This window comes from Balaenoptera acutorostrata, chromosome 13, assembly GCF_949987535.1.
Source record: "Balaenoptera acutorostrata chromosome 13, mBalAcu1.1, whole genome shotgun sequence".
Taxonomy (NCBI): Eukaryota; Metazoa; Chordata; class Mammalia; order Artiodactyla; family Balaenopteridae; genus Balaenoptera; species Balaenoptera acutorostrata.
The window spans coordinates 87,671,077-87,691,258 of NC_080076.1; the positions used below are offsets into that span (position 1 = coordinate 87,671,077).

The 20,182-nt window shown below is 57.4% G+C and overlaps 1 protein-coding gene across 22 annotated transcripts in view; it reads right to left on the reverse strand.

The window, feature by feature from the left end:
* Positions 1 to 20,182, reverse strand: part of NCOR2 (nuclear receptor corepressor 2) — a 225,217-nt gene that overhangs the window by 140,452 nt on the left and 64,583 nt on the right. For all 22 annotated transcript variants that reach the window (XM_057525959.1, XM_057525958.1, XM_057525940.1 and 19 more), the window contains 3 exons: positions 13,255 to 13,472; positions 6,609 to 6,736; positions 3,447 to 3,624 (listed from right to left, as the gene is read on the reverse strand). In XM_057525959.1, coding sequence (XP_057381942.1) covers positions 3,447 to 3,624; positions 6,609 to 6,736; positions 13,255 to 13,359 — 411 coding nt within the window. In that variant the 5' untranslated portion in view covers positions 13,360 to 13,472. The remainder of the gene's footprint in view (positions 1 to 3,446; positions 3,625 to 6,608; positions 6,737 to 13,254; positions 13,473 to 20,182) is intronic.

The window sequence follows — 20,182 nt, forward strand, 5'->3', positions numbered from 1 at the left end:
CTTCCTTAAGGTTCAGGCTTAGCTTTTATTCTAAGCAAAACCACACAGGCAGAGCCATCAACTGACAAAGTGTGGTCTCTCCATACAATGGAATATGATTCAGAGTGACGTACAGACGCGTGGTAAAACACAGATGAACCTTAAGAACATGATGCTGAGTGAGAGAAGCCAGACATAAAAAGCCACATATCGCGTGATCCCATTGATATGAAGTGTCCAGAACAGGCAAATCCACAGAGACAGAAAGCAGATCAGTGGTTGCCAGGGGCTGCGAGGAGGAAGTGACTGCTTAATGGGTACCAGGTTTACTTCTGGGGTGATGAAAATGCTCTGGAACTAGACAGAGGTGGTGCCCAACACCGTGACTATACTAAATGCCACTGAATTGTTCACTTCAAAGTGGTTAATTTCATGGTATGTGAATTTCACCTCAATCTGAATAGAAGATGATGCAAGCCTAAAGGGCAAAGGGTGCTTTCTGCAGTGCTGAGTTTTCCAGGAATGGGACCGAGGGAGCCTGGCTACTGGGCCTCCAGATGGTTCTTCCAATGGCTGCTGGCCTTCATTTAGGCCCAAAGCCACAGGAGGAAAACAACAATCCTACACCCTCACCAGTCGCCGCTAGGTAGCAGTCGGCACCATTTTCCCCATCAGATGCCCTTGGTGTAAAAATTCAGGCCAACGTGGAACAGAAAAACTCATTATGTAAAATTACAGACACAGAGGCAGCAAAAGCCTTGGGGGCTGGAGAGGACCCCCTGGGGCTCCCCCTGCCTCAGACCCAGGAAAGGGCAGGGCCAGCCTCAGGCACCCACAGTCCTCTCCCCCAGTCACAGTGATGGGTTCCAGGACAGGCATGGGCCTCACTCAAAGGCAGGGAGATCAACAGCTTTGGCCTGGAAATGTGGAGATAGAGGGAAGGTTCTTTTTTTGGCCTTGAATGTGGGAAGAAGAAGGCCTGGAATCTCAAACTTTCTCCTTGTTAATACACCAAGACCACGTGCAAGACAGCAGAGGCAAGAAATGGACAGAGATAGGGACCTGGTAACATGTCACCTGGATCAAGCTGTGCCTGAAGCCAACAACCCCTCGATTTCAGTTATATGAGCCAGGACTCCTGCCTAAACCAGTTTGACATGGGTTTTCTGTCCCTTTCAGCCAACGGGGCCCCAAGAGACAAAGAGATTTTCAGAAATGGTGCTGTTTGTGATGACTCTAAAGTCCCAGAACAAAGTTTGGTGAATCCCAAAGGAAGCCTCTGATGCCACAGGACTCCAGAGGCTGAAGGCCACAGGAGCATTATCAAACAGGACATTTTTATATTTTACATTTTACATTTTTATATGAAAAAGGAACAGAGCCGGGGCCGGTGGGGAGGGAGAGGCTGTTAAAAAAAAAAAAAATCCCATCAAATTCCCATCTCACGTACCCAGCTGAATTCTACACAGCAGATGCAAAAAACATCTGAACTCCCTCAGAGTTGTGTTTCTCCCCTGGCTTCTTCCCTTGCCCAAAATTTGCTCATACTTTCCAAATGTTCTTAACAGCCTGGAGCAATTACAGTAGTTGGTCCAGCCAGGCCCCAACACTGGGCCCATCACTCCCCCACACCCATGGGGTCCAGGAAGAGAAGAGAGAGAAAGACAGACAGACAGACACAGAGACAGAGAGAAACAGAGATACGGAGACAGACACACACACACACACACACACACACACACACACACACACACACACACACACACACACACACACACACACACACACACACACACACACACACCCAGGCAGAGAAAGACAGAGACACAGGGACAGAGAGACAGAGACATACAGAGACAGAAGCAAAGACTGAGAAAGACCCACAGAGGGACAGGGAGTACCCAGGGAGCCCTAAGAAGGAGAAGGAGAAGCAAAAGGACTCGCAGAGCCCCTGTCAGGCCTGGAGACCCTCAGAAGGACCCATGGGTCTGAGGACTCAGAGCCCAGTTCTGGAGAGATGCGTGGCAGGCAGCAGAGGCCCGACGGGGCTGTCCAGAGACACCCATCAGCCTGTTCTCTGTGCAGAACCAGACATGAGCACAGGGATATGGCCCACTCGGGGCTCTGGTCCCTCGCGGGGGGTGGACGTCAAGCATCCCTGGTGTGGCCCTGTGCCCCCCTTCACAGGCACCCCACTCCCCTACTGCCCAAGACCCACTTCAGGGAACAGCTTTTCCGATGGCAACGTCCCTCCCAGGAGGCTGAGCAGTGATGGAACCTATGAGGAGGCGGCTAACGCAGGGGATGGCAGAATGGCAGGCACGGGGGACCAGAGGGGAAGCCCGAGGCGGGGCAGCCTGGTGGGCAGACCCGGGCTACAGACCCGGGCTGCCTGGGCTTCAGGGCCCGCTCGCCACCTCCCAGTGACCGTGGGTGAGTGGCTCTCTTAGCCTGGGGCCCCGTCTATAAGAGGTGACCGCAGGCCGGGCTTCATCCGGCTGGGAAGGCACAATGGAAGGACACGCACACTCAACACGGCACCCGGCACACGGTCAGGGCCTCCGTGTTAGCTTGTCACCATCATCGTGACCACCCCGGGAAACCCCTTTCCTGTCAGCCCCCCGATAAAGCACTGGCCTCAGCCTGAAATCCCACCAATCCAGTGTCAGGCAGAGAAGAGGATCCAGCAGGCCCGAGTGGGCCACTTCCCTCCCCTGTCCTGGCTCCCAGGCCCCATCCACCCCCGCTGGTGCTGCAGTGAGACGAGCACTGACCTCACCCAGCAGCTGGGCGGCCGTTAATGAGCTAATGTGCGTCCTCACGGTCACGAAGGAGCATAAAGGCACTGCTCAGCACGTGCGGAAAGGACATCCATCACGCAGCCGGCCAAGGATGAGCGTATCATCCGGCCGTAGTCCCTGCCCCACCCTAGGCAGTGACAGTGAAATGACAGCCTCTGAGGCAGCTGGGGGACCCTAGGGGACAGAAGCATCTGGGCCACTGGCTGTGATTCCTCCGTTTAGATACAGAGCAAACGAGCTTCTAGCGTGGACGGTCCTGAGGTTCACTGAAATAGCAGAAAAACCTCTCTCAGCAGCAAACCATGAGCGCTTAACCTGTGCACATTCTCCCCCTCCATCTCAGCTCGACTTTCTGCTTAAAGAAGAGTAAAATGCAGGCGCCCTCTGGGACACAGTGGTCCCCACAGGCTGGACACACTCGGGCAGCTGGAGGGGGCAGTGGGGGAAGCTGTCCCTCTCCAGCCAAGAAGTGGCCCACGGAGCCAAGCTCGTCCCTGGACCCTCCTCTGGTTGCCCAGCCTCTGCACGCCCCAGGCTCAGTCCTTCTCCCAGCCTTCGCCCAAGCCATCCCCCCAGCCCAGCACGCCCACCCCCTCCCTTGTTCCCCGCCCGATCGCAGCAGCACCCAAACCCTCAGAGGAGCTCCCGGCTGAGGCCAGGCCTTACCTTGGACAGGTCCTCGGAGCCCCCGGGTTGGCCAGTGGCCAACAGGGGCGAGGGCCGCAGCAGCGGGTCAGGCAGCAGCTCCAGGCGAGGGCGCTTGCTCTCCAGGAATTCCATCTCCGACTTGCCCAGCTCAGGCAGGTATGAGTGCGACTCGGGTCGCAGGTGAAGCTCCTGGGACCTGTGGGGGGCAAGGGCACACGGCATCACATCTGCTGCCCGTCCTGAGGGAGGAGTGCCCATCTGTTCAAGGGCACACAGAGAGGCAGGACTCAAATACAGCTCTGTCTTCCTCCGAGTCAGCATTCACTAACTACGTTTACAGCAAGAGAATGTACTGGTGATTGATTCCCTGCTCCCTCACTGAGTGTGGCCCCCAGACCAGCAGCCTCAGCCCCTCCTGAGGCTGGTTACAAATGCAGAATCTTGAGTCCCACCCCAGACCTACTGAATCTGACTCTGCATTGAAACAAGATCCCTGGTCATTCACGGGGAAAGTCTGGAAAACACTGTGGGTCTAGCACAGACAATAACACACATGATGCTATTTGCACATCACTCACCCAAAGCAGACATCACTAGCCGATCACAGCACTCTGGCTGCTCAACCTGGCCTTGCCTCCTTTTCAAGTCAGCCCAGCAACCTTATGCAGAGATAGGAGCTGTCCAGCCTAATCACTCCCAACTAACTCTCCTTAACCCTCCTCTCCAGTTTACAGAGAAGGAAACTGGCCCAGAGAGGCCATGGCCTTGCCTGAGCACACACAGCTGAGCCATGACTCCCAGCCCCCACCTCCAGCTCCTGCTCCTTACCAGACAGCCCAAATACTGCCCCTGCTGAAATGCTTTTCAAGTTGGTGTTTTTTGCCCAATAAACTTAGAATAGAATCCAAACGCATTCCCCCCACCCTCAGGCCCTGCCTGGTCTGGCCCTCGTTCACCTTGCCCACCGCATTCCTGCCGCAGGGGCTACGCGCTGACTAGGCTGGAACACTCCCACACCAGCCCCTTCCAGGCTACCTCTTCGCCATCCTGTCTCAGTGCACGGGGCGCCTCCTCCTAAGAGCAGTCTCCCTGCCCACCAGACATACCCCATCTCACCCCATCTCGTTTTCTCTTTCTCTGCAGCCATCACCATTTGCTTGTTGGTTCACGCACGTTTGGTGGCTGCCTCCCCCGTCCCAGAACGTCTGCTCCCCAAGGGCAGGGACATTCATGTGTCTAGTGCCTGGCATACAGCAGGCGTTCAATCAGTGCGCGTAGGCGGAATGAGTGTTACTGACTGCAATGGGGGCTGAGGCTCTGCTGCTGTCCTCTCCTCCCTGGGGGGCCCGTCTCTCGCCAAAGCCAGGTCACAAGATGCCCCTCCTGCCCACCTGAGAACCAACAGCTTCACAATTACAGGATGCCCCGCAGGAAGCACGTGGCGTCTACATGTAAACATGAAAAGGGCACCATAATAGGTTCGTGCCCCCCCAGAATTCATGCCATCTCAGAACCTCAGAATGTGACCTTCTTTGGAGGTACGGTCTTTGCAGATGTAATTAACTGAGATGAGGTCATACTGGATTAAGTTGGGACCTAAACTCAATGACAAGCGTCCTCCTAAGAAGAGTCGAGGACACAGACACAGAGGGGGGCAGAGACTGGGGTGATGCAGCAGCAGGCCAAGGAACACCTTGGGCCTCCAGAAGCTGGAAGAGGCCAGGAACAGGTCCTCTCCCAGAGCCTTCAGAGGGAGTGCAGCCCTGCTGGCATCTGGGTTTCAGACTTCTGTCCCCCAGGAACTGGGAGAGAACACGTTTCTGCTGTTTTAAGCCACCCGGTGCAGAGGGACTGAAGCCATGGCCCGCGGCAGTGGCCTCCCCGCGGGGCCCTGGCTGCCTCCATGCAATTGTGGCAGCACAAAAGGCCCAGGCCAGCTCTCCGGAATTCTGGTCCCACCTAGGCCATCCCTCAACCTCGCAGCCTCAGCAAGGTGACAAAGGAAGAGACGATGGGACAGGGCCCCTGGGCCAGCCCAGCCTCAGTGGTCCCTGCTTGCCTCTAGAATCACTGCACGTGGCCGGAAGGATCTGAGGGTGGAAGTTATATCCTGGCCCTCCAAAGCTCTAAACCCTCCCATAGTCCCCTCGAAGTTCACCCTCCTGGCCCCCAGCCACCTGGCTCAGCCCAGCCACCCGGCCTCCTCGCCTTTCTGGAACACTCCAAGCACATTCCCACCTCCAGGCCTTTGCACGCGCTGCTCCCTCCACCTGGAAGGCCTTCACCCCACTCTCTGAGAGGCTGGCTACTTAGTGGCCAAGCATCTCTCCCGAGAGGCCTTTCGCGGCCTCTCCAGCGAAATAGTAGCCCTTCCCTGCCCTGCAGGAAACAGGGCACCTGCCTCCTTCTGGGGTCACCGTGTGTGTTTGTTGCATCTCCCCTGCTAGACTGTGGGCTTCCTGCAGGCAGGGCTGCCTGTCTAAGTGCCCGCTGGGCGCCCGCAGCCTACAATAGGCCATCGCGTGTTAGAAGCTCAGGACTCCCAAGAGTTCCCTGGTGGCCTAGTGGTTAGGACTCCAGGCTTTCAGTGCCGTGGCCTGGGTTCAATCCCTGGTCGGGGAACTGAGATCCCACAAGCCGCGTGGTGTGACACAAAGAAGCCGCTTTGGTTCAGTGCTGCTACTGTCTCAGGCACCCTGGGGCCCTGCTCTGGCCTCGGCCCTCCCCTCACTGGGTCCCCACCCGCCGTATGGCTTGCTCTCTCCCACCTGGATTTAAGGAAGGCAAGGCAGGCCCACAGGCCCAGTCTGCCAGCTGAGGGATGGCAGAGGACTCGGAGGAAAGGGGATGACAAAGGGAGGGGAGAAAGGGGCCTCCCCACGTGCACCCAGCTGTGGACACGTCACTCCCAACCAGCAACCCAGCCCCACTCCCCCACTTCTTGGTGGTCACCCCCTCCTGCCTGGGCCACACACCCAGAGGCCACTGCAGGCTCACAGCGGGAAGTCCAAGGGCCACGTGGCTCTTTGCTGCCCACCCCCATCCCCGTCCCAGCCACAGCCGCACCAGGACAAGGGCACAGCCTGACACCCCTTCGCTTAACACCGACCCTGCGAGCTCTTCGTGAGCACAGGCCTCCACTTCCCTGTCTGAGCAGTGGACGCGCAAACCTCTCCTCACCTTTCATTCCCGGGCTGAAATTCGGACAGCAGGGAGGGCCTCCTCCGCTGGGGCTGGATGACGGAGCCAGGCGACAGGTGTGAGGTGTAGTCACGGGGGTGGTGCTGGTACTCAAGCAGCCCGACGTCCTGCAGCAGAGGACACAGACCATTAAGCACCCATCCCGCTGCAGTGCGGCCCACACAGCGAGGCAGGGCCAGAGCCCCCTGCCCGGTGCTGCTCCTGTACCCGGGGACCCTCCCACATCCTTTCCCGGCCCTCCGACCCAGTCCAGCCAGAGGACATTCCTGGGGCCAATCGCCAAGGAGAAGTGACACATTCAGCTAAAGGGCACCTGGTCCTGCCCTCTTTCCAGATGAGACAACTGAGCACACGTGTTAGCAGAGACAAATGGAAAAAGGCACAACCTGCACGTCTGCCATGGGTGCAAGTGACACAACAAGACAAAGGCATCCACGCCAGGGGACAGCGGATGACACGGCAAATGCTGCCGGTCTGCAAGGCTCAAAGACCAGATTCCAAAACAAAGCCCCAACGTGGGAGTCCCCCGTCTTACAGAGGGAAAACCTACACACGTGTGTCACATAGGCAAGTACAGCTCAAAGTCAGAAGGATAAACTCCAGGCAAAACATGCTTTCTCCAGTAATATGCCATCCATTACCCATTGCCATCTGTGGAAAAACTAAACACTAACAGATGTACCCCGATTAGCAACTACACCCTGATTTGAGACACATTAAAATGTTTAAAAAAAAAAAAACAAAGCTAGAAAAGAGAAGCCTTTCAAAGGAGAAAACAGGACAGGCTTCCTATGTGTACCAATCCAAATCGATTAGTTCTGCCTGCAGAGAACACCCAGTTATACTGTGGGGTGGCAATCAATTAGTGATGTCTGACATGAGTAAGGCTTGGGAAAGCGTGGGATTGTAGGTGATTTATTTTCTTCTTGGCACCCTTCTTAATTCTCCCAATTTTCCAAAAAAATCTAGTCATTCTTTTGCTGTCTGGCTTTTTTTTTTTTTAAGCAGTTATTTCTGCAAAGAGAATTAGATGATACCACGTAGGTGTGTTGGAAATGTATGTGTTTCAGACCCTCCAAAACAAACACATGTAAGACGCTAGGAGGCTGGAGGCGAGAGAGAATGAGTAACTGGAATCAAGAGGGATCCTGTCAACCTCAGAGGCTGGAAATGAGGGAAGGGCCTTCCTGGGCAGCCCGATGTGGAAGCAAGAAGCTGCAAGGCCTCGGGCTAGAGGTATCTGTCCATCCCTTAAACTCTCTGAGCCTCAGTTTCCTCATCAGTGAAATGGACGCCTGAATTCCCTGGCGGTCTAGTGGTTGGGACTCTGCGCTTCCACTGCAGGGGGCACGGGTTCAATCCCTGGTCGGGGAACTAAGATCCCGCATGCCGCACGGCGCGGCCAAAAAAAAAGAAAGAAAGAAAACTGAAACGGATGCCTGACCCAGATGGAAGGAGGCCTCTGTGTCTCCAACCAAGCATCCCCCTTAACTCTCCAAGGGTTTCCCTTAAGACTGAGGGCAGCTTCCAGAGGGCAGAGGACTCAGCCTCCCCCCTCCCCCACACCCCACGATGTCTTGCCCAAGGCACCAGGTGCTAACGAAGGAACGAGAAGAAAGGGCTGGAGGGAGGGGGCGGCAGCTTCTGGGATCATGCTGGCGAGGCTGCCAGGCACAGATCCGGTGTGCACACGCACGCAGAGGTGTGAGAAGAAATCGGCAAGCACTGCAGTCTGCTGGGAGGAAAATTCCCTCTCACACAAAAGCAAAATGAACAAAGCGGCAGAGAGGCAGACGGTCCAATCCCTTGGGAGAGGGCCCCGGCAGGACGGCGCCTACCACTGCCAACCGAGGCGGGAAAAGGCACACGGCCCCCAGGGCCCCTGAGGCAGGCAGGGGCATGGGGCGGCCACTGCATGAACCCTTCTGGCCTCAGTTTCTCAGTTTGGGAACCAAGCAGGATGACCTCATTAGCATGGTCCCTCCAAGGAACATTTGGGGGCCATTTCTGTGGTATCCACACTGATCTCCACCCCAGGGCTCTGAGTCCAGGGACCACCGAGGGTGCCTGCATCTCTACAGGAAGGCAAGAACCAGGGAGACCCCAAGAGAGACCGAAGGTGGGGCTCACTGTGGTCACAGGAGCCTGAAGACACCAGGCACTCAGGCTGGAAACCTCCAGCCACGTCTCAGAACGCGAGAACCCTCCACGTGTTAACAAAACATTCCAACCCCACCTGCCGCCCTCACACATGTACGTGGCCCAAGCAGGCTCCTGGGTCCGCGACCCTTGGTCTGGGGGGAGCGCTGAAGACGAGAGGATTCAGATCCTACTTGAGAGCTTGTTGACGGGACCGCGGCACCTGAGCGCACGGCCAACACAGTCCTGCTGGCCTTGGCCTAGACCCGTCCCCGTGCCTGCGAACTGGGTCACGTGCGGAAGGACCATGTATCCATTTGTGACAAACTGGAAATGAAACAGACTGGTCCTTCCCACAGAGAGCCTGATAAGCACTGATCTAGGGCAGGAGTCAGCAAACGGGGCCCAAGGCCAAAGCCAGGCTCGGCCTGTTTCGTCAGGTGTCACTGGCACACGGCCATGGCCATTCCTGTACGTGTTGGCTGAGCTGCTTTCACGCTAGGACGGCAACAGTGCCGGAGTAGTTGTGACCGAGACCGAGTGGCCGGAAAAGCCTGAAATATTTAGAGAAGGGTTGCCAATCCCTCCTCTAGAGGAAAAGCCCACAGTGTACCCTGGGGGCCATTCGGAAGAGGATACTAGCGGGCACGCTGTCGTCATGACAGCAGCAGCATCAAAGTCATCAACACTGCACTGTATCAGTCACGCTTACTCAGCCCGGGCGTTGTGCAGAGGCCTCGGCACATGTCAACTAACTTGATCCTCAGAGTCTTATAACTACCCTCGCTCAACTGATGGGGAAACTGAGGCACAGGGCGGTAAGACCACTCGTCCAAAGTTTCACAGCTAGGAAGTCACTGAGGCAGGACATGAATGCCAGCGGTCTGGCTCCAGAGTCTGCGCTCTGAAAAGCCCTTCTAACACTAAGGCACAGAGAGGCTAAGTAACTTGCCTAAGGCCACACAGCAGGCAGGAGTGGCGCTGGGATTGACTCCCGTGTCTTTGGACTTTAACGCATTCATTTAGTGCAAAGCTTGCAGGAACTCGAGAGAGCTCAGGGGGTCCCAGGGGGCTTGGGAGAGAAGGCAGAATCAAGCTGGGCTCTAGAAAGCTGGAAAGGAGACAAGGAGGGGAGGATGTGTTGGGACCCTGAATCCTGGGAGACCCTCAGTGCCAGGAGCCCGCCAGGACCCTCAGGGAAAGATGTGGGGCCCTGATACTGCGGGGGAGGGAAGCCGAGACCACAGAGAAGGAGAGAACAGGGCTCAGAGCGGCTCTGAGGGTGGAGCAGGTGGGACTGAACGAGCCACGCGCACCAGCACCATGAAGAGAGGCTCGGAGTGCGCCTGAGGCTGGGTCAGGGGAAGCACACCTGGGATTAAGCCCTCCATCTGCGCCGGCGTAACACACCAGGCAGCCCGGACATGACGCAGGCTGAGGCGCAGGCCAGCAGAGAAGGCAGCTCCCACCGCCCCTCTCAGAGTGCAGAGCCTCCTTGGTCTCCTGCCACCCCGCCAGGAGGAAGGAGGCGACTGCCACATACAGACACCGCCCCGGGCACCTCGCAAACATCCGCCAGCGATGCTCAGGTCCACAACACCCATACTGCAGATGGGAAGACTGAGGCTGCCCCCACGGGGTTAAGTGAGCAGCCGAATGTCACTCAGTGAGTTGGGAGGAACAGGGATTCAAAGCCACATCTGGAGGTTCTTCCGGGCTCCAGGGGGGGACCCACCATCAAAGCAGCCCCGTGCCCAGACACCCTGGAAGAAGCCTCCAGGGCCAGGAGATGCCACCCTGGATGCAAGCCTGTTGGGAGCAGGTATGGGAGTGAGCTGAGTCCCAGGAAGGTCACAGGTCACGGGGTCCAGGCCCCGCCCCCTCATCCCAGCAGACCTGCCTCAACTACTGTACAAGAAGCTGGGACCCCTGGGTTCCCGCCTGGCCCTTGGATGGGGCATTTGCCTTCCACGCCTTTTCCCCTTTTCCTCCGCCCTCTGTCTTCCAAAAACCCTCCGCCCCCCAAAATGGGGGCATCTCACAAACCCTGCCTGTACACGGGGCTGGCGGTAAGGAGTTAGGGGGCACAGGGCTGCAGGAGGACCTCCAGATTACAGTCCCAACACTCACCTCCCCCCAGCCGAAGAAAAGTGCCTCCAGCCCCGGACACATGCCCAGGAGAGCAAGACCCCGCCAGGATGCCTAGAATTCTTGTTCCTGCCTTCCCAGTAACAAGCAGCGGCCCCCAGCTGGGTCGCCCCAGCACGAGGCAGGGTGATCAGGAAGTGGGGCCCCACTGCTGCCACCACACAGGATAAGGATGCCCCGCCTCGTAGCTACCCAGGGCCCCTGCTCACCCCCGGCCTCAGCCGCCTGCCCGGAGGAAGTGACCACTGGGTCCTACCCGGCCGCATCCTGCGTCACTGACGGCCCAGCGGGAAAAGTGCGGGCGGTGTCTGAGATCAGCTGGTGACGCCAAATGACTGCGAGAGGGCCCAGCTGGGGCAAAGGACGGGGGCATTGCAGGATGGCAGGGGCCACAGGGACTCAAGGACTAACCGAGGCTGGGCCCACGGGGAGGGAGTGGGAGGGGGTAGGAACCTGGCAGGAGGGGACGAGAAAGAAGAGAAACCAGAGGCAACCACCAGGAGCCCCCAGGGGAGGCAGCCCCTCCAAGCAGCTGTAGTGACAGTGACAATACTGCAAGTGGACATAGCTGGCTGAGTGTCTGCCAGGCACTGTCATAAGGACCTTCCACAGATCATCACGTTTAATCCCCAGGAGAATCTAGGAGACAGATGCTGTCATTACTCCATTTTATGGATGAACAACCGAGGCTCAGAATCATTAAGCGACTTGTCCTGTTTCCTCACCTGCAAAATGTTCCCCATCTACAAAGTGCACCGCATAAGGGTACCCTCACTTCAGTGATAAGAGAGGCAAGTGCAACTGTATACATAAAGGGCATAAACAAAATGCTCACCCTGTAGTAAGCACTCAGACGACAATGCCTATTTCCGTTATTGTGATTATGATAAAGGTGATGAGCACACATAATAGTAAATGACCCCCAGGGGCACAGTCCTCGGCCCTGGGCACACAGTAGGTGACCAATAAATAGTCATCCATTTCACAGGGGCTCAGAGTCCTGAAGCTGAAGCCGACTGCCTTCTCACGGTGATTTAACCTGAGGCCTATTATTTAACCTCCCAGCCTCAGTCTCCTCATCTGCAAAATGGGATGATAATGCAAGGTGCTCTCTCATTGGGTTGTTTGTGAGAATTCGACGACTCCATCCAGAATGTGCCCGTTTATCACAGCTGGCTCTCAAAAGCATCTTGGGGGCCCAAATCCTCAAGAGGCCACTGTTTCTGGGACACCCCCAGGCTGGTCCCGTGGGCTCAAATGCAAAAACATCTCGCTCATGGAAGACAGAAAAGCCCTCCCACGCCATTTCCTCTCTGCATCTCAGGAGGGACCACACCAGCCAAGCAGGACAGACACAGGCGTGTTCACATAGGGGCCAGCACAGCAAGCTTTGACCCCGGCTGCAACTGCAAACCCTCGCAGCCCCTCACCAAGCAGCCAGGAGGTCAAACGGGGGAGGTGCAGGACCCTGAGAGCCCTCTGGCAAGCCCCTGAGGATACAGAACAGAACCAAGCCTCATCCTCAGGGCCACATGCAACTAGAGATGAAGTCAGGAAAGGGGGCCCCCACTAGGAGGTGGACAGAGCGGGGTGCAGCTCAAAAGAGCTGACCAACGGGACTTCCCTGGCGGTCCAAAGTTTAAGACTCCACGCTTCCACTGCAGGGGGCACGGGTTCGATCCCTGGTCAGGGAACTAAGATCTCACAGGCCATGCGGCGCAGCAAAACATTTTTTTTTTTAAAACAGAGCTGACCAAGGGCACGCCCGCTCCCTCCCCAGCAGGCCACTCCCCCACTCACACAACAATGGGGAGACTCCCCTGTGAGCAGAACTAACCCCTGCGACCCCCGTGTCGGGGATTCAGAGAATGACATGCGCTGGACCCCATTGTCTCAGAGCGCTGGGCACCACTGCAGTGAATCGGCCCCAGGCCCTGAGGACTGGGGAGGGGAGCGTCTGCGGGCCACGGCCCCTAGGAAGCCACCCCAATCCTAAAGCAGGGAAGCCCGACTGAGGCTGGGCTGACAGTGTATATAGCAGGAGCTCCACGTCTGCATGCAAATCCCACAGCCGACTCAGAGGCAGAGATCCCAGCTCAGCCTGGCCCTGGGCTCCATCTTCCTCGCTTTAAAATGGGAGCTAAGAGATTTTACCAGCTGTCCCCAGGCCACAGATGCCAGTGGTCTCTGCCAAAGCACCCCACCTCCCCGCGGGGGACAGTGAGGCCTGGCGGGACACCGCTAGAGCCGCTCCAGCCTCAATTCCAAGGAGAAATAGGAACCCGGTGACAAGAGAAGGCCCCAAAGGTGACCCCAGGCGCACATTCGTGCCCCTTACCGTGTGTGGCCGGGCGATCTGCACGGGGTAGGAAACGCCGTGGGGCGGGTAACGGGGCTCGGTGGCCCTCCACGTCTGTGCCACGGGCTGCGTGGACCCCGACATGGTGGTGGGCGTCCAGGGGGGCTCGTGGGCCCCTGTAAGCTCCCTGTCAATGGTCTCCAAGGATTAAAAGCCAGTCTTCGTCATCTGCTCGAGGGCCTCCCTGTGCCAGGCACCTGTGAGGAGACCAGAAAAGCAAGGAAGATCAGTCACAGGGCAGCTGCTCCTTGTGGACCCTGCCGGGGCCCCAGTTCCTTCCTGTGGCCCCTGTGAGGAAGCGAGAGCACACAGGGGTCCTCCGGGACCCTCCTCCGTGGCACTGGCAAGCTCCGTGCCCACCGACAGCAGTGGGAGACGCCACGTGGTGTCTGAGGCCTCTCCCAGCCACAGGCCAGCAGCTGCTGCACAAGCCACGTCGGCGACAGCCGCGTCTTCCCCCGCTGCCAAGGCCCTCGCTCAGCAGGCACGGGAGCTCTAACTCTGCGGGCATTGCCCCCACGACCCCCCCATGGCTCCCAAGCACCCTCAGCCCACCCAACCCCACCCCAAGTCCTCTGCCAGTTTGAGCCACCAGGGCAAGGTTCCCCGAAAGCACCTAGCAGCTCAGGCAGGCAACTGCTGGGCCTGTCCCAGGAGGGAAAGTCCGTGCAACCGTCCAGGGTGATGGTGGTGAGCAGGGTCGGCTCGGGCAGAACACAGGTCACAGTGCAACCCCGGGCAAAGTCGGGCCTGCCTGGGCCTCCCAGTGACCCTCTGAGGAGGGTGAGTGACACCATGATGGGGGAGCAGGACAGATGTGAGGTTGGCCCGGACGTGAGCTGAGAGCGAAGCGACTGGGAGTCCGAGGGCCACACCGGGGAAACAGCTGAGGACACGCATGAGAGCCGGCTGGGCCCCAGGTGGCTCCCGGAGGGGCAGGCAAAGGATGCTGTCCATGGGGAAGAAAGCACTCATGTGTCCAGGATGGAAGGAACCCACTGGCTTTACAGATGGGGAAACTGAGGCCCAGGAAGAAGAAAGGACTCCAGTCAAGAGAGCAAGAGAGCCCCTGGTCAGAAGAGGCCTTTGTCCAGAAATCTCTGGGGATCCCCAACCTCCCCAGGACCCTTCTCTCCCTTCTCCGCCAGCCACTGCTCGAAGCAGCCTGCCTGAGGTTATAACTGGCTCCGCCGTCCAGGCCCGGGTTGAAAGCCTGGCAGGTCTCGGGTCTCCTCCACACTCAGCCACTCAGAAAAGGGGTGTCCATCAGGCCCCTGTCATGTGCAAACCCCCCACTCACACCCGCCACCCAGGAGCTAAGGAGAATCCAAGGTGGCGCAGGGGCCTGGCACCTGGATGCCCCCATGTGATGTACCCTCTCGGGCTGGGGTTGCATCACATGTGTACCCCCAGCTCCCTGTAATTTCATCCCAACGTCCCTCATCGCCCTGCCCTCCAATGACAACTGTCTTTCAAGGGCGTGGGCGCCCTAAACCTCTGCCCTTTGGAGGTCTGATGTGGAGGGATATTGGGAGGGAAGATTGAGATCATGGCGATCAAAGGAAGAACAAGACCCCCTTCCCTCCCATCTGGGGGCCATGACTGCATCCCACTCCCCACCCCCATCTCCTGCTACAGTAGACTTGACTTTCTTTTTAGGGACCATCTTCCCTCCCCAGACTCCAGGTGTGATCATGTGATCTGGGCCTGGCCAATCAGATTCCTGCTTCCCCTGGGGCAGCAATTGGTACAGGGATGGGCATCTGACCCAATCTGAGCCAATGAGAGTCAGTCATGAGACTGAGAAGGAACCAGAAACAGGCACTATCCACTGGGGCTGTAAGCCAGGAGGATGAAAGCCTGGAGCTCTCAGGGGCCACCACTTGGCAGGGACCTACCCGAGAACATAGCCCCAGGAAGGCAGATTTGAAGGGTAGAGAGAGCACAGCTGGGTCCTGATACAGCCATGCCTGAAGGCAGATCATAGCTGCTACTTCATTTAGGGAAGCCAAGGCACTCCTTCTGTGTGTTTTGCCTTTGCCAGCCCAACCCAGCTTTCTGTCACTTGCCATCAAAAGTTCTGACTCACCCAGAGAAGGAGGGAGTCACAAAGGAGGCAACCTTTCCATCGGGTGCTGTCAATCCTTCCAACACTGCAAAGCCAAAGAATTCCAGAGCCCAAACTGCCACACCTATGACCACCTCAGGAAAAAAGCCCACGTGGACTTTTCCCAGACACTGAGACAGGATGCACTGTGTAATTCTCACGAACGTGGAAACAGTCCTGCTCAGCAAATGGGAGCTACTATTATTACAGTCACTAGTACTGTCACTGCAGTAGTTGCAGCCGTGTCACAGCGATGCTGTGGACATGGAAGGGAGGCAGAGCTGCCCCCGCCAGTCCCACCAAGAGCAACGTGGCAGCCCTCCTGCAGCCCAGAGACAAGAGACTGGCCTTGGGAGAGGGGTCAGTTGTGGCCACCAGTGCTGGACCCTGTCCCAGAATTCCCTGTGTCCCAGCTCATCACAAAGCCCAGCAGACCCTGGTGGTCTGATGCAGCAAAGCCAGCTCTATTCTGGCCTCTCTCTGGGTTTTAAACGGTTGCCCGCTCTCTGCAAGAGGAAGAGGGCAGCACCTGGGCAGAGAGAAGCTCAATCTGCGTGCCTTTCCAAGAGCGCCACGCACAACTTCCAAGTTGCTATGTGACTTTGCATTGCATGAGGCGGCGAGAAGTCTAATTTACCAGTAGATTTCTAACCTCCTTTGCCTAATGAAATGCCGACTGGGGATGGCATCCCCGGAAAGATGCTCACGGCGTGCACTGCATGTGGGCTCCAGAAGCCAGGGAAGTGACACCTTTTCAAACCAGTCCTGGAGAATCCTCGGCCACTTCCCCACCCTCCTCGTGCCAAGGCCTGGCTTCCCACGACCTCAACGTTCACAGAGTGTCCACCGCCGAGCTTGGGGTTCATGCCCCCACCACCCACCTGTCAAAGGATCACTCCGCCAGCTCCATGGCCCAGCATCCTCATGTGCAGGTGGTCCCCAAAGCCAGGGGACTCTGGGGATCTTGCACCTCCTGCATTCACCACGAGCTTATTTTAATAAGCTCCATTTCTATCTCCCCCAACCTTAGCCACATTTTTCGCCAGCTTGAAAAAAAAAATTTATTTTTAGGAAAATAGTTTGACAGTTCCTAAAAATGTTAAACATAGAATTACTGTAGGACCCAGCAATTCCGCTCCTAGGCATATACCCAAAAGAATGGAAAACAGAGACTGAAACAAATCAAGGTATTCACAGCAGCAGTATTCACTATAGCCAAAGGTGGAAACAACCCAAGTGCCCATCAGCCAATGAGTGGAGAAATAAACAGAACGTGGTCTATCTGTACAACGCAATATGGTTCAGCTATAAAAAAGAACCAAGCACTGACACATGTCACAACGTGGATGAACCTTGCAAACGTGATGCTAAGTGAAAGAAGTCAGACATGAAAGGACAGATACCATATGATTCCACTTATAGGAAACGTCCAGAATGATAAATCCACAGAGACAGGAAGCAGACTGGTGGTTGCCAAGGGCGGGGGGTGGGATGGAGGGGTGTGGAGCGACTGATGGGTATGGGGGTTACCATGCAATGATGGAAATGTTTCGAAACTAGATAAAAGTGGTGTTTGCATAACAGTGTGAACGGCGGGGCAGGGGTGGGGATTAAGCTTTGACTTCATCAGCAACACTTGGAGGTGCATGCCAAGAAAAAACATGACATTACTTCATCAAAGACAAGGGTAGGAGAGGACGAGAGCTACCCATGGGGCAACGTGGGGGTCTCCTGGATCTGGTCTTGGCTGAAAGGGGTTCTGAGAAATGGATCCAGGCTAGAGCAGGAATGTGATACAGTGGCCCCAGTATCACTGCAGGGTGTGGGAGCTTTGGGGTCAGGAGAGGGTGGTGGACATCCATTGATCTCCAGACTCTTAGGGGTCCCCACTGTGAGCTGAGCTCCAGGCTAGTGAATGAGGCAGGGTCCAGGCCACAGAGGGTCTCGGTGCCCCGGCGGGGTGCAGATAAGCAGCAAATAGTGATTCTGAGAGCAGGCTGGGGGCTCTGGAAGCCTTGGGGAGGGCGAGGGGGTGGCAGGGAGAACCTTCTGGAGCGTGAACAAGACACAGCCGGGGGAGGGGGAAGTGGAGGGGGCTCCAGGCAGAGGCCACCACCTGAGCGAGAACCCGGAGATGAGACCAGGCATTTCGTGCTTGAGAAATTCATCACGTCATTCAAGGCCCACGGGCCACGGAAAGGATGGATTTTGTTCAAAGGGCAATGGGGAGCCACGGAAGGTGGTTGAGGGAGAGAGGAAAGGATCGGGGTGTTTGACAAGCAGGCGCCGTGAAGAGCAAGTGTGGAACCCAGAGGCCTGGGGGGCTCTCGCAAGCGTCCCTGCACGAGATGACACCGGTGGGATCGGGATAGCAGGAACAGAGAAGCAGCGGCAGACAGCGTGCAAGTCGAGAAGGAGCCTGCCAGCCGAAGACACATCTTGCTCTGGGGGTGAGGGAGGCCGAGTGGCCCCCCAGGGACAGGGGCCTGTCATTCCCCCTTCGGGCAAGGTGCCTCGGGGCTCTGTCCTCAGTTTCCTCCACTGTAGACAGGGAACATGCGTGTCCCTGCTCCACGGACGCAGGAGGACAGCACACTTGTGAAGGGTGCCTGGTAAACAGCAGATGCTCAATAAGGCAAACTCGGCCAGGTCAGGGCTCCACAGGGGGGAGAGCGCTCTGGCGAGGTTAAGGTCAGGGCTCCACAGGGGGGAGAGCGCTCTGGCGAGGTTACGGTCAGGGCTCCACAGGGGGGAGAGCGCTCTGGCGAGGTTAAGGTCAGGGCTCCACAGGGGGGAGAGCGCTCTGGCGAGGTTAAGGTCAGGGCTCCACAGGGGGGAGAGCGCTCTGGCGAGGTTAAGGTCAGGGCTCCACAGGGGAGAGAGAGCGCTCTGGCGAGGTTAAGGTCAGGGCTCCACAGGGGGGGAGCGCTCTGGCGAGGTTAAGGTCAGGGCTCCACAGGGGAGAGAGAGCGCTCTGGCGAGGTTAAGGTCAGGGCTCCACAGGGGAGAGAGCGCTCTGGCGAGGTTAAGGTCAGGGCTCCACAGGGGAGAGCGCTCTGGCGAGGTTAAGGTCAGGGCTCCACAGGGGGGGGAGCGCTCTGGCGAGGTTAAGGTCAGGGCTCCACAGGGGGGAGAGCGCTCTGGCGAGGTTAAGGACTTGCTTCGCCAGGTGGCGTGGGACGCTACTGAGCCCCATAGGACGGGGACACCGCAAGCCCCACCGGGCCTCGCATACCCAAACCAAAAACCACGGGCCCACAGAGCCGGCTGGAGGAGGGCTGCAAACTGCAGGCCCAGCCCATGCTGGGAGCACCCGTGCACACGGCCAGGGCCACGCAGCCGCCCTGGGAGAGCCCCATAGGCTGTGGGTCTGATTCGGCAGCGCCCCACAAGCCTGCCAAGCCCGTGTTCCATCCACGGAGAAAGCTCACTGCCTGTGATTCTGTGTCTGCCTTGCAGGGCCTAGCATAGCGCCGGGCACACAGTAGGTGCACAACGAACGAAACTGTCAGGCGGAGGTGAGCGCCAGTAACACGAGGTGAGGCTGGAACCCGCCACACCTGCATCCCCCTGACCCTGCTGGGCAGAGGCCTCTTTCCGGGGGGAAGTTTCTGTCCTGCCCGGACATCCCCTCTCGGGCCCCAGGCGAGACGGCCAGGGAGGCCACACCAAGACACATTCCACAGATTTTCCGTGTCCGAGCAGCCAGGCTCAGATCAGGGAGGGTGGGGTTATAGCCACTGGGGCTGGGATGTCTCTGAGAGCACGGGGAGGCGGAGGGGGTGTTTGTTAAGGGGCCGGAACGGAAGCTGAAATGTGCCTGGGAGCCTTCAGACCTGAGCCCAGGAAGATGAAAGGGGAGCTGTCTGCCCTGCACGCGCCTGACATTTTCTTGGAACTAACGGGACCGACGCTGGGACTTGTGGCAGGTGGGGAAGCTTCAGAATTCAAAATCAGCTGCCAGGCAGGAGAGAGGCCCCCGGCCCCAGCGCTGACCCCCGCGCTCGTCAGAACCCCCCGCGGCACTCGAGTGGCCGCCAGCCCCACAGAGGGGACACGGTCTATGACACCCCACCCCAGCCAGCCTGTCTCGGGCCAGGGACACACACATGTGCTGGGAGCCTGTGGGCAGGGACCCTGCCGGTCTCCTCAGTGTCTGACATATAGTAGCTGCTCCATAAATGTTTGTTTTAATTGACTGCTGAACCCCCCATGAGGGGCATGGTGCCTGGCACACAGTAGGTGTATTATTTTCCCGGAGCTGCCATAACAAACTGCCACAGAGTGGATGGCTAAAAACAACGGAAATGGATCCTCTCACTCATCTGGCGGCCAGAAGTCCAAAATCAAGGTGTCAGCAGGGCCACACTCCCTCCAGAGGCTCCAGGGGAGGATCCTTCCTTGTCCCTTCCAGCTCCTGGCGGCTCCAGGTTTCCTTGACTTGTCGCCCCATTGCTCCAATCTCTGCCCATCTTCCCACGGCCTTTTTTCCCGTGTGCCTGTGCCCGCTCTTCTTCTAAGGACTCCAACTATATTTAAGGCCCACCCTCTCCAGTATGACCTCATCTTAACTAATTACATCTGCAGAGACACCCCTCTCCCAATCAAATCACACTCATAGGTTCCGGGTGGACATGAATTTGGGGAGGACGTCATTTAACCCAACACGATAGGCGCTCAATAAATATTTGCTTTGTTTACTGCTATATCCCAGAGCCTGGTACAAAGTAGGCTTCCAATAAATATCTACTAAACAAAAACATGCCAGGCAGCCTGGCCCGAGGAGAATGGAGACCCGGA